We start from the raw sequence: 11,102 nt of genomic DNA on the forward strand, positions 1-11,102 counted from the left end.
GGCTCACCCATCTGGACCAGAGCTTTCCTAACCAGCTGCTTGGTTTTGCTGTTGCATCACCAAACTCGGCTTTTTGGAGTTGCTAGGAGGGCTGACTTAACTCTTTGTCACTTGGTTGGTTTTCAACCACCTGGTGGGGAAGAAGGAGAGTGTCTGCCTCCCCTGGGAGCCAGGGATAGGAGGGTGGACAGGGGCAGGGAGGCTTCTGAGAGCTGCCCCACCAGGATGTGAGGGAGGGAGTCAGTCTGTGAACGCGGCCCGTGGTTCCTCTACACCTGCCGCGGCCCTCCCTGCCGCAGAGGTGAGCCCCTCCTCCCTTCCCTTTTCTTTCTCCCCACTGTCCTAGCTGGAGTCTCTCTCCTGTGTCGAGATGGAAGCAAACAGTGTCCTCTTCAATGTTGGGAAGGGACTCTGGGTGTCAGAACAGGGCTCGAAGCATCAAACCAAGATGTGTCCAGCTGCTAGTGGGGCCCGTTCCTGCCCACAGAGAAGTCACGTCCTCAAGAGAAAGACAGATAAGTCATTTTAATTGATGATATGTGGCATAACAAACGACAGCAAATAGGATTACATGACAGGCTGAGGCAATCAGGGAGGCCTCTCTGCGGAGGTGACATTTGAGCTGAGACCTGAAGGATGGGAGGAGGAGCAGGCCACCAGGTCAGGGGAAGAGCTCATTGGGCAGAGGGAGCCGCATGTGCAAAGGCCCTGGGGCAGGAACAAGCTTGGCTGGTCTGAGGCTTAGCAGAGGACGGCGGGTCTGAAGTGAGGAGGTGGCAGACAAGCTCTGTTTTTGTCTCTTTTTAAAAAGACATCTGAACATCTCCTGTGAACATTTTATTTATTGTTATTATTTCTGCAGCTGGCAAGGGCAGGCACGGAAGCCTGGACCTTGGAGGTGTCAGCACCACACTCTGGCCACCTGAGCAACCGGCCAGCCCGCAGACTGGTTCTTGTGGGGCCTGGTTTGGATCTGGGGCTTTACACGCAGGGCAGTGGGGCCTCTCGAGGGTGTGAGCAGCGAGCGCCGCTGGGGCTGGAGAGAACAGAAGTGGAAGCCACAGGATTTCTAGATGGATCAGCTGCAACTGCAAAGGGATCCGGGAGGACTCCCTGGTGGTGGTGGCGGGGGCCAGCCTGGGCAGCTGCTGGGTGAGTGGCCATGTGCGGGGGCTGAGGGTTTAGGGAATTTGGGGAGCTCCCCTGCATGAGGTGCAGAGAACCGGGGAGAGCAGGAGAGAGGCCGTGCAGGGGAGGAGGCGGGGCAGAGGGACCTGCATCCATCCCTGTGCCCAGTCTGTGGCTGTGGCTGGCACCAGCTGAGGGGCTGGCTCTGCCTGTCAGTGTTGTAGGGGTGCCCACTCCGCCAGGAAGGGGCCCCATGGCAGGGAAGAACAGCTCTCCCACCTCAGGGGTCTAAGCAGTCAGGCCCCAGGTAGCTGTTTCCTGTTTCAGACAGGTAATGTGCCTGCCTGCTCTCCCCCGTGACCTCCTCAGCCTCGCCCAACTTCCGCTGCCTCTTCTGGAAGTGGGCCACAGGCCTGCTCCTGGACGGTGGCAGGGGGCCCATGCCCAGGATCCTGTGGACCTGCCAGAAGGCCAGCATGTGCTGGTCATGCTGTGGGAGATGTGGCCATCACGACAACCCTCCTGGCCACTCCCGGGGCTGCGGAGCACCCGGGGGGCCTGTGAATGGGGCCGCAGGAGGTCTAGCTGGGCCTGCTGTTGGTCCTTCAGGACAACCCTTCTTGCAAATCCAAACTCCAGTCACCCCAGGATGAGAGGAGTTTCACTGGGAGTCACCTGGTGCCCTGACGCCCCTCGGAGCACCAGCTCTTCCTGCCTCACTAGAGGGACCCAGATCCTGCAGTGCAAGCAAGTCCACTCGTCCATTAAAGCCAATTCACAAATGTCAGATGCAACGTGATTTGATTTTTGTATCACTGGGAGACTTTTCTTATCCACAAATTTGCAGACAAGGAACCCACAGGGGACACTGGCCGTGCCCTGCCCTGGTGCTCGAGGTTGGCCAGGCTGGGCCACACCAGGTGTTTATGGACCACAGTGGGTAGGGGACTCCCAGGACAGTCCCAGCCAGTGAGACCCTCTGAGATGACTCTGAGCACTGGCTCAAGGCCAGGCTGGCACTGACACTTACGGCCACCCTCCTATCCCCACACAGCTCTGCATGGAGGGAAGGGGGTCCTAGACCACTTCAGGGGATGGTGCTAAGCTGCAAACAGGGTTGGGACCCATGTGCCACCCCTGCCTGGAGTCAGGTGGCCTTGTGGCCTGGCCTTCCTACCTGGGTGCTGGCTGTAACGTCCTCCTGCTCCTGGAGGGTCATGGGCTCGAGGGCATCAATCTGGTCTCTCTCACAGGGGATCCTGGAGCCTGGGCCCGTCTTCATAGGGGGAGATAGAAGCAGAAAAGAATGAGAGAACACCCTTGTGAGACAATGCCAATGATACAGCCAATGTGCCCCACTGGGGGACCCCAGGGGGTCTGCCCCTGTGCCCAGGGCACCCCTGACCCACAGGCCACACTGGGTCAGCCCACCCTCGGCCAGCACAAGGTCCCACCTGGGAATCCCCCACAGCCACACCAGGCATGATGGGTGGAGCTCCTCCTGGCCATGTGTGCGTGTGTGCATAGATATATGGCTCCTGTGAGGGGCCCAATGCTTGATCCTCCTTTTTCACTTAATGTCATCCCATGTCACTAGCAGTTACTGGAAAATAACATTTTGAGTGTGCGACTTCCACCTGCCCTGAGTGCGGGGACAAGACGCAATCCAACAGACGGGGACCCTGGGGGCAGGGATGTTGTGACAAGACACACCATGTTGACCAGCTTTGCACATGCCCATCATCTGAATTTCTGGCTGTTTCCTTTGCATGTTCTTGGGATGGTGCTCCCCTGGGCGGCTCTAGGTGGCAGCGGCAGGCATGGGCATCTAGAATATTCTGCCGTGCAATTGGCCTTCCTCTGCCCTCCCTGCGGTGGATGCATCCCACTGCCACCGCCCATCTGCTTCCTGTGTGTGAGGCCCACGCCCGGCATGGGGGGCTGTGTTCTCAAGTGTCCGTGATAGCGGCCCTCTGTGTACTACAGCTACCATCCTGGGCCTCTGCGAGTTACTGCCAACATGCCAGGCTCTCCATCCATGGTGACTGACCTGTCAGGAGCATCCCTGTGGCCACACACTCCAGGACGCACCTCACAGCGTCCCTGGGGCTCAGGGGGCCAGTTGTGTTGCTCAGGGCCTTCTCCACCAGCAGCTTCATGGCCTGGGCGGTGGGGCACAGAGGAGACATGGTGCTTTTGGAGAGGCCACGGCCAGCCCCCTCCCACTGGAGGTAGCTCTACTGGGGCTCAGCTTGGGGACGATCTGGGGGCCCTGGGACGGGGGGGGTCTCCCAACTCTTTCCCTGACCCTTTGAACTTCCATGGAGGAGCGTGGCCAGTGGGGAATCTGCCACTCCTGGCATGGCCGCGGGCAGGTTTCTTCCCCTCTGTAAGCCTCAGTTTCCCCACCTGTGGCCCACAGTACATTTAGTTGGGGTCACACCCCCTCAGCCATGGTGTGCCCCTGTTCCAAGGAGCTCCCCCCCACAGGTCCCTACCCTCGTGTGCACAGTGGCCCCAAGGGCACAGTGTGTGTTTATGTGGGTGCTTCCACATTCACAGGAGGAAAATGGGTTCCAGGGATATGGGGCCTGTCAACATCCAGATAGCCCCGTGCCGGTGACCTCCTCATGGGGCCGGAGCGGACATTTCCCCTGGACACTGGGTGGACACCGAGGCCAGGGTTGTGGATAACGCCAAGGGTGGGCTGGCTGGGAGAGGGGCGGGTAGTCCCCACTGTGTGCGGCCTGTGACCTTCCTTCATTCTCATGCTGGGCCCCAGCCGCCTGCCCGAGTGCAGATGCCACGGCTGAGCAGCTTTCAGACCTACATGCAGTGTCACCTTCTGGACTGAGAAGGGTGGGGATGTGAACAAGGGAGGGACAGATGAGATGATTGGCGAGGGGCGCAGGGACAAGATGCGATCCCACAGACAGATGGGGATCCTGGTGGCAGGGAGGAGGCCAAGCGGGGGTGGCTGGTGTGGCTGATGGGGAAGGTGTGGGGGTTGGGCAGGGACCTGGGGGTGGTCTCACTTGGAGGCACAGGGGCTGCTCATGAGCCTCTCGGGGGTCCGCGCATCCTCTCTTCTCTCTTCTTTCCATAGGGATGGGCTCAGGGGCCTATCGACTGGGGGGTGTTAGGGCCACAGAGCAGGTGGGGCTGGGCCAGGCCACCTGGAGGTCACTTGGCTCCCTGCCCTCTGTCTCAGTCCCCTCCCCACTCTGGTGCCACCAGGCCTCGGCAAACACTGCGCATTCCCATGGACACGCATTTGCATGCCATCCCAGCTTCCTCTGCTGGGTTTGGGTCAAGTAATGATGGGCAAATGGGGCCATGGCAGAGGAACTGCTCCCCTCCCACAGGGCTCCGCGACTCCCTACTCTTGTTACCCTCACTTGGGCTAAAGCGTACACTGGCCCCTTTGTGCAAAGCTGCGCTCAGGGGAGCATTCGTCTCTGGGCCACCAGGGCTGTGGAGCCCTTCAGGGATGGCAGAGGGGATCCGCCACCAGGTGCTGCCTTACCTAGGCCAGCAGGGCCCCCCAGGTGGGCACACACTGCCAGAGGTCCTGGAGGACCCTGAGGAAAGTCTCACACAGCTGCAGGCCGCTGGCTCGTGCCTTTGGGGAGGAAGCACACTGTTAGCGCTTGGGCACCACAGCCCACAGGACCCACGCAATGTGGCCACAGGCGGGAAGAAGGCTGACTCATGGGGCAGTGGGCCCTGATGCAGGCGAAGGCCAGGAAAGGACACAGGGACCATGACCCAGCCAGCCTTGAAGGCAGCAGGTGGAAACAGAGTCCACTTCCCCATGAGCACAAGACAAGTGAATCAGTGCCAGGTCGGGTTCTGGCCATTGGGTGGCCGCAGGACGCAGTGTCCCACCCCAAGAGCAACAGTCACTCCTTCCAAGTTTCCCGACTGGATCAGCAAAGCACCAACCCTTGTCAGGTTGTGGCTCGACAGGAACAAGTGGGCCAAGCAACGAGGAGCTGAGGAGCCACTCAGAGATGCCCCATCTGTGCTCAGAGCCCACATGGCCGGGGCTGTGGTGCAGGTGGTGCTGGTGTCTCTGAGCCATGTTCTCCCCCACCTAGAACCACTTGGCATGGTGGAAGGCGGCCAGGGACTTGAGGCACTTCTCTAGGCTCAGGACATCTCTGGGATCGGGATGAGGTTCCTCCATTCCTTCTACAAGAAACAGGAGAGTGACCAGAGAAACCATTCCTGGGAAAACCTCATGTCCTGTGAAGTCCCCTGCTCCAATGAGAAAGAACTTCACTGACTGCTACTGAGTGGCTTCAGCACTGATCGCTTGGTCAGCCCCTTAAGGTGAAGAGGTAAAACTGCATGGAGCCAGATTTCCAGAAACTTCCAAATGCATCATGATGGAGAAAGCGGGTAGGATTTCAATGTGCCCTGTCACTGACAACAAAGGCCCCAGTGTCGGGAGCAATGCAGGTGTATTTTCACTTTCTTCTCATCACTGTTTCAAGAAGATGCTTCCCATTTCATTACAGAAAGGATGACAGCAAGCCCTGGTTTATTTGGGGCACGTAACGTAATGATAGTCCATAAATACCCTCATCGACCTCTGTCTGTCTGTCCGTCCACCTGTCCATCATGGGCAAATTCCTCCTCTGGGGATGAGATGGAAGTGGTGGGGTGTGCACGTGGGAGGGGGTTTCAGAAGCTGACCACGCCACACTGGGCCAGGGAGAGGAAACCGAGGGAGGAAGTGGCCGACAGGAAGTGCAGTTTCCTCGTGGGCCCGCCTGTCGCCTGTCAAAGACCGGTCCTCACAGAAGGGTTTCCTGTTTCTCAATCTGTCCGGCCAGGCCAGGACCAAGCCTCATCTAGTGGCCGCTGGTCTTAATGTTTGAGAGTCCCCATCTCCTCCCTGTGTGCTGTTCCAGGGTCTTCGGCTAGAGTCCAGTGGCTTTCCACTTATGGTTCAAAGGCCATTCATTCATTCATTCATTCAGAAAGATGACCGGTAAGGGGATCTTAAGCCTTGACTTGGTGTTGTCAGCACCACGCTCAGCCAGTGAGCTAACCGGCCATCCCTATATGGGATCCGAACCCGTGTCCTTGGTGTTATCAGCACCACACTCTCCCGAGTGAGCCACGGGCTGGCCCTAAAGGCTCTCCTTTTAAAAAAACAAGATAAAAAAAAGAATCGATTTAAAGAAAAACCTCAGTGGCTCAAGGCCCTCAGGGATGACGAAAAAAATTAGAAAGGGGGTTCAAGGATAACTGGAGTTTGGAAAGTAGTCCTAGAGACTGTCCCAGGAGGTTCCACAGTGGCTGAGACTCTACGGAGCGCAGGCGTGTAGGGTGTTCCTGGCATCAGCCTTCACTGCGGTCGATGACCAAGTCCCTCACAGCCCTCTGGCCTCCCAGCACCATCTCCACTCTCCCAGGTGCTGCAAATCTGGCTTCAAGTCCGCCCTCAACCCGCATTTCCCAAACAAGCAGCACTGGAACCAGTGGGGTCTGCGGTGGCCCCATGTCACAGAAGGACAAAGTCAAACTGAGCTTCTGCCGTGACTTTTGGGAAACTGCTCACACCTGCCCCTTTCTATCATGTTTCTGCCAGGTGTCACCATCAGTGGAGGCAGGGGCCCAGTGCTGGTTTGGTGGGCCAGGGAGGACAATGCCCACAGCCCAGGCTCTGAGCCCATCTGACACTCTGTCACTGACTCATTTCCTCTGCTGCCCCAAGACCCCGCTCTGGTGTGGCCTGCAGCATCTGGTGGGACAGAGGAGGTGGAAAGCTGTGGTTGTGATCTTTCCTGCCCAGAGCAGAGGCGGACACTGCTCCATGCCTGAGCATGAGCAGCACCCTGGGGAGGCGGGGGACGGGGGACAGAGGAGCTGGACAGAAGGGTTTGGCTGCACCTTGGTCCATGGAGGGGTCCTCTCGCATTAGGGGCGAGGTGATGGACAAGGTGAACTGCACCAAGCTCCTTGCGGGAAGAGATGATAATGTTGGCTTCAGGGTCAGAGGAGACCTTGTACTTGTCCTCAGTCACCATTTAGGGGGTGTGAATGCAACATGAGGCCACATTACTCCATCTGAGAGTCATGTGTGAACAAGCCATGACACAGCTGGTGTGTCCCTGTTCATCCTGTTGGCCCTCACATGCTCACTGCTTTTTTTTTTTTTTGGTCCTTTTTGAGACCGGCCGCACCGCACTCAGCCAGTGAGCGCTGTGAGCGAACTGGTCATCCCTACATAGGATCCGAACCCGCGGCAGGAGTGCTGCTGCGCTCCCAGCGCCGCACTCTCCCGAGTGTGCTACGGGCTCGGCCCGTGCTCACTGCTTTTATGCCAGGCCCTGCGCTGGGTGTCCAGAGTCTCCAAGTGACTAAGACATAGTCCGAGCCCTCCAGGAGTACACATGTGTAGCAATAGGAAAAGACAACAGACCCTGAGCTATAGGGAACCTTCACATGTAAAGAGCACCCATAACTCAATAAGAACAAGACCAGCAATCCAATAAAAAACTGGCGAGTGAAATAACAAAGTCAGCAAAGAAAACACAAATGACCCTTTTTACACAATGACACAAATCGCCCCCATAGTCAGAGAGCAGATTAAAAGTATGAGTTGCTGGGCCGGCTCGATGGCGCACTCGGTTGAGTGCGGCGCTTGGGAGCGCAGCGGCGCTCCCGCTGAGGGTTCGGATCCCATATAGAGACCGGTCTGCTCACTGGCTGAGCGCAGGTGCGGGCGCGACACCGAGGGTTGTGATCCCGTTACCGGTCACGAAAAAAGACAAAAAGGAAAAAAAAAAAGTATGAGTTGCCACTGTCACTTGTGAGAAGGACAAATTCCAGTAGTTTCCATAGCAGCCCAGCCTCCCCATCCATCCTCACCAGCTTCAAAGTCACCTACATTCACCTAAGCCCAGACTCCCACCTGAAACACACCTTCCTCTCCATCCCGAGCCCCTCCCTATCAGGCCTCCCTGCTGCGAAGTGGCCCCTGGGGTCTCTGCTTCCACCACAGGCATGGCTTTTCTATGGCCTTAGCCATCTTTGTGTGGCTTAGGACCTGTCTGTGCAACTGGGCTGTGAGTTTTCAGAAAGCAGGGCCTGCATCTGAGCCACCTTTACACCCCACATGGTAGTTAGCAGAAAAATATGTCACCAGTGTTCAGGCATAGAAGATTAAGTCACTGAAGTCACAGCACATCACTCCTCTGCTTAAAACCCTCGTCTCCCCACTTCGCTGAGAATGCAATCCTATCTTCTTGCACGGACTTCAGGCCCAGCTTGATCCAGGCTCTCGTCCCCTCACGCACACCTCTCCTGTCCCCGGGCCTCCCCCCTTGGGCCTCTGCAGGTGCTGGGCCTTTTATGTGGAATACCCCCTACTCCCACCCCGGACAATCCAACACCTCGTTGTTCAGGTCTTGCCTCCCCCCATCCTGTGTGAAGGAGCTCCCACTCTCCCCAGCTGCTGTCTACCTGGCACCCAGTTTTTATTTCCTCGCAGAAGATGAACTGAAGTGAGCTGGCTCCTGTGCCCGTTTATTCAGTCTCCCTGACCAGGGTCTGCCCAACCCCCCACACCCACTGCTCAGCTGACATGTAAGAGGAGTGATGCTGAATTTAGGAAGAGGACACTGCTCTGGGAACAGGTTTTTTTGAACCTAAGATTTTTTTTTTTGTGGCTGGCTGGTATGAGGATCTGAACCCTTGACCTTGGTGTTATGACACCATGCTCCAACCAACTCAGCTAACCGGCCAGCCCCCATTTACCTTTTTTAATGGTAGGCGTCATTACTATTGGGTAGATGTCACATGAGTTCTCATTCGGAGGGACATTTAGATTGTTTTCAAGTCTTTTTTCTTCAGTGGCTGGCTGATCTGAACCCATGACTTTGGGGTTATAAGACTGCGTGTTTTTATGTCTTAAACTGAACTCACTTTATAAAGGGACCCTGAAGTTGCTAGGCCTCTCTCTTTGCAACTGTAAATTCTGGTTAGTTTCTAAAAGTGATATTTCTTGTTTCTTAAAGTTGCATAGAAACAAAGTTACCCCCATCTAGGAGCCCGAGGGGCTTGTGGGAGCGGTTGGCAGCCAAACGCCAAGGGGACCTTACTGGGAGCTGCAGGGCCAGCTGCTGCACGATCCCCAACAGCAGGTGTGTGTGGGCTTCTGGGAGCACAGCAGGGCCAGGTGCACATTCCTGTCCCCCCACAGCAGGAGGCCTTTTGCCAGGATGCCGATTTCCATGATGCCCTTCAGGATCCAGGCTAAGGGGACACGCCACTGTCAAGACAAAGCCACCAGGGAAGGGACACTGGGTACCCTAGCTGCTCTACTCATGAGCTGCAAGGACCCTGGCAACTTGCAGAGCAGCCTCTGTGCCTCAGTTTCCTCATCTGTAAAATGGGATCAAGCCCATTTTGCAAATCAGAGGCACTTGCTGGGATGAAATGACACATCATGAGATACATCTAAGAAGTGCCAATGCTGGTGGGAAAGGACACTGGCCTCTCTACAGGGCTGCCCAGTCCGTGCCACACCCTGGGTCACTGGACAGCAGGCATACCCATTCTCTCCTTACGCCTCATGAGTTAGAACAGCTCCATGGCTCAGAGACTTTTCTTTTCAGAGTTTGCTGCATCAGAGCTGGCTGGCTGGCTCAGCTGGGCAGAGTGCACTGTTGCAACACTAAAGTCATGGGTTCAGATGTCACATTGCATTTTGGCTTCTCTCTGGCCCCAGAGGTGGATGTGACAGATCAGGGAGACTCTTGTGCTTAAGCTGAGGGGTGGGCTGTGGGTGTCCATTATGTTAGGACATTGTCACTCACAGGTAGAGGACATACATATCCTTTTATACAGATCAAACGCTAAGGTAGAAGGAAGCCACCCACACTCGGCATAATCACCCAGGCACAAAAGGCCACATAGCGTGTGATTCCACTTACATGAAACGTCCAGAACAGGCGAATCCACAGACATGGAGGGTGGGTTAGTGGGTACTTTAAACGAAATGGGAGTGAGTGTTTAATGGGGACAGAGTGTCAGTTTGGGAAGATAAGAAAGTTCTGGAGATGATGGTGGTGATAACTGCACAGCAGTGTGATTGTGCTTCATGCCACTGAACGATGCACTTAAACACGGTTAAAATGGTGAATTGTATGCTATGTGCATTTTAGCACAATAGAAAATCATTGAAAAAAGAAAATGAAAAAGTAGCTCCCTAGAGAGGAAGGCCTTGGGACAGCTGACTCCCTCACAGGTGATTTAAATCGTGTGACAGCTAACCACTACAAGGGGGACTGTCTCATCTCCTGATCATCATGGTGATTCACACGGGCTCTCAGTGACATTATGCCTCCGATTGCTTAATCACGCGTGAGGTGAGGAAGACAGCTACGAACCTCACTGAGCTTCCTTTTGCAGGTGAGAAAACTGAGGTTTACAGGGATGCTGAATCCTTCACAAACTCCAGTTTTGGATGCGCCTCTGATAGCAAAAGGGAATGTGTGCTGTTAGAATAACAGCTGTCACCAGCTGCCACCAGACCTCACTTGAAGCCTTGAAGCTTGGGCTCTGAGATTTGGGGAAAGCCCCAGCAGGCCACAGAGGGTTCTAGGCTGATCAGAGATGGGGGCTCCCAGCTCTGGCTTGTCCTGAGGGTGAGCAGGGTCTTGGGGAGGGAGGGAGGTGGGGATGTCCCCTCACCTGGGCTCACTGCCCTCTTCCTCCTGGTTTCTGCAGTTCTCCTGGACCGGCTTGTTGGACACCAGCTTGGGGAACGGCTCCACGTGGGACACAGCCTTCTGGACGGCCAGGAGCTCCTGCTCCATGGGGTAGATGGTGGCGTGCCTACACATGACATGCTGGTCATCGCTGAACTCTGGCCATCACCCAGGCTGTGGGGAGAGGCAGCGCAGTCAATGTGAGTGGAGGGGTCTTGGGGATCGAGGGGGCAGGGGACAAGACAG

General features: G+C 56.2%; 1 protein-coding gene across 1 annotated transcript in view; it reads right to left on the reverse strand.

Moving 5' to 3' along the window:
- Positions 1-1,061: 1,061 nt before the first annotated feature.
- Positions 1,062-11,102, reverse strand: part of ZFR2 (zinc finger RNA binding protein 2) — a 25,677-nt gene continuing 15,636 nt past the window's right edge. The window contains 12 exon segments of the mRNA XM_008582896.1: positions 1,062-1,618; positions 2,306-2,383; positions 2,385-2,404; positions 3,179-3,290; positions 4,655-4,750; positions 5,225-5,319; positions 7,033-7,097; positions 7,099-7,203; positions 7,326-7,329; positions 9,283-9,415; positions 10,536-10,620; positions 10,840-11,014. Coding sequence (XP_008581118.1) covers positions 1,409-1,618; positions 2,306-2,383; positions 2,385-2,404; positions 3,179-3,290; positions 4,655-4,750; positions 5,225-5,319; positions 7,033-7,097; positions 7,099-7,203; positions 7,326-7,329; positions 9,283-9,415; positions 10,536-10,620; positions 10,840-11,014 — 1,178 coding nt within the window. The 3' untranslated portion in view covers positions 1,062-1,408.

Source organism: Galeopterus variegatus, unplaced genomic scaffold, assembly GCF_000696425.1.
Source record: "Galeopterus variegatus unplaced genomic scaffold, G_variegatus-3.0.2 Scaffold2754, whole genome shotgun sequence".
NCBI classification, from domain to species: Eukaryota; Metazoa; Chordata; class Mammalia; order Dermoptera; family Cynocephalidae; genus Galeopterus; species Galeopterus variegatus.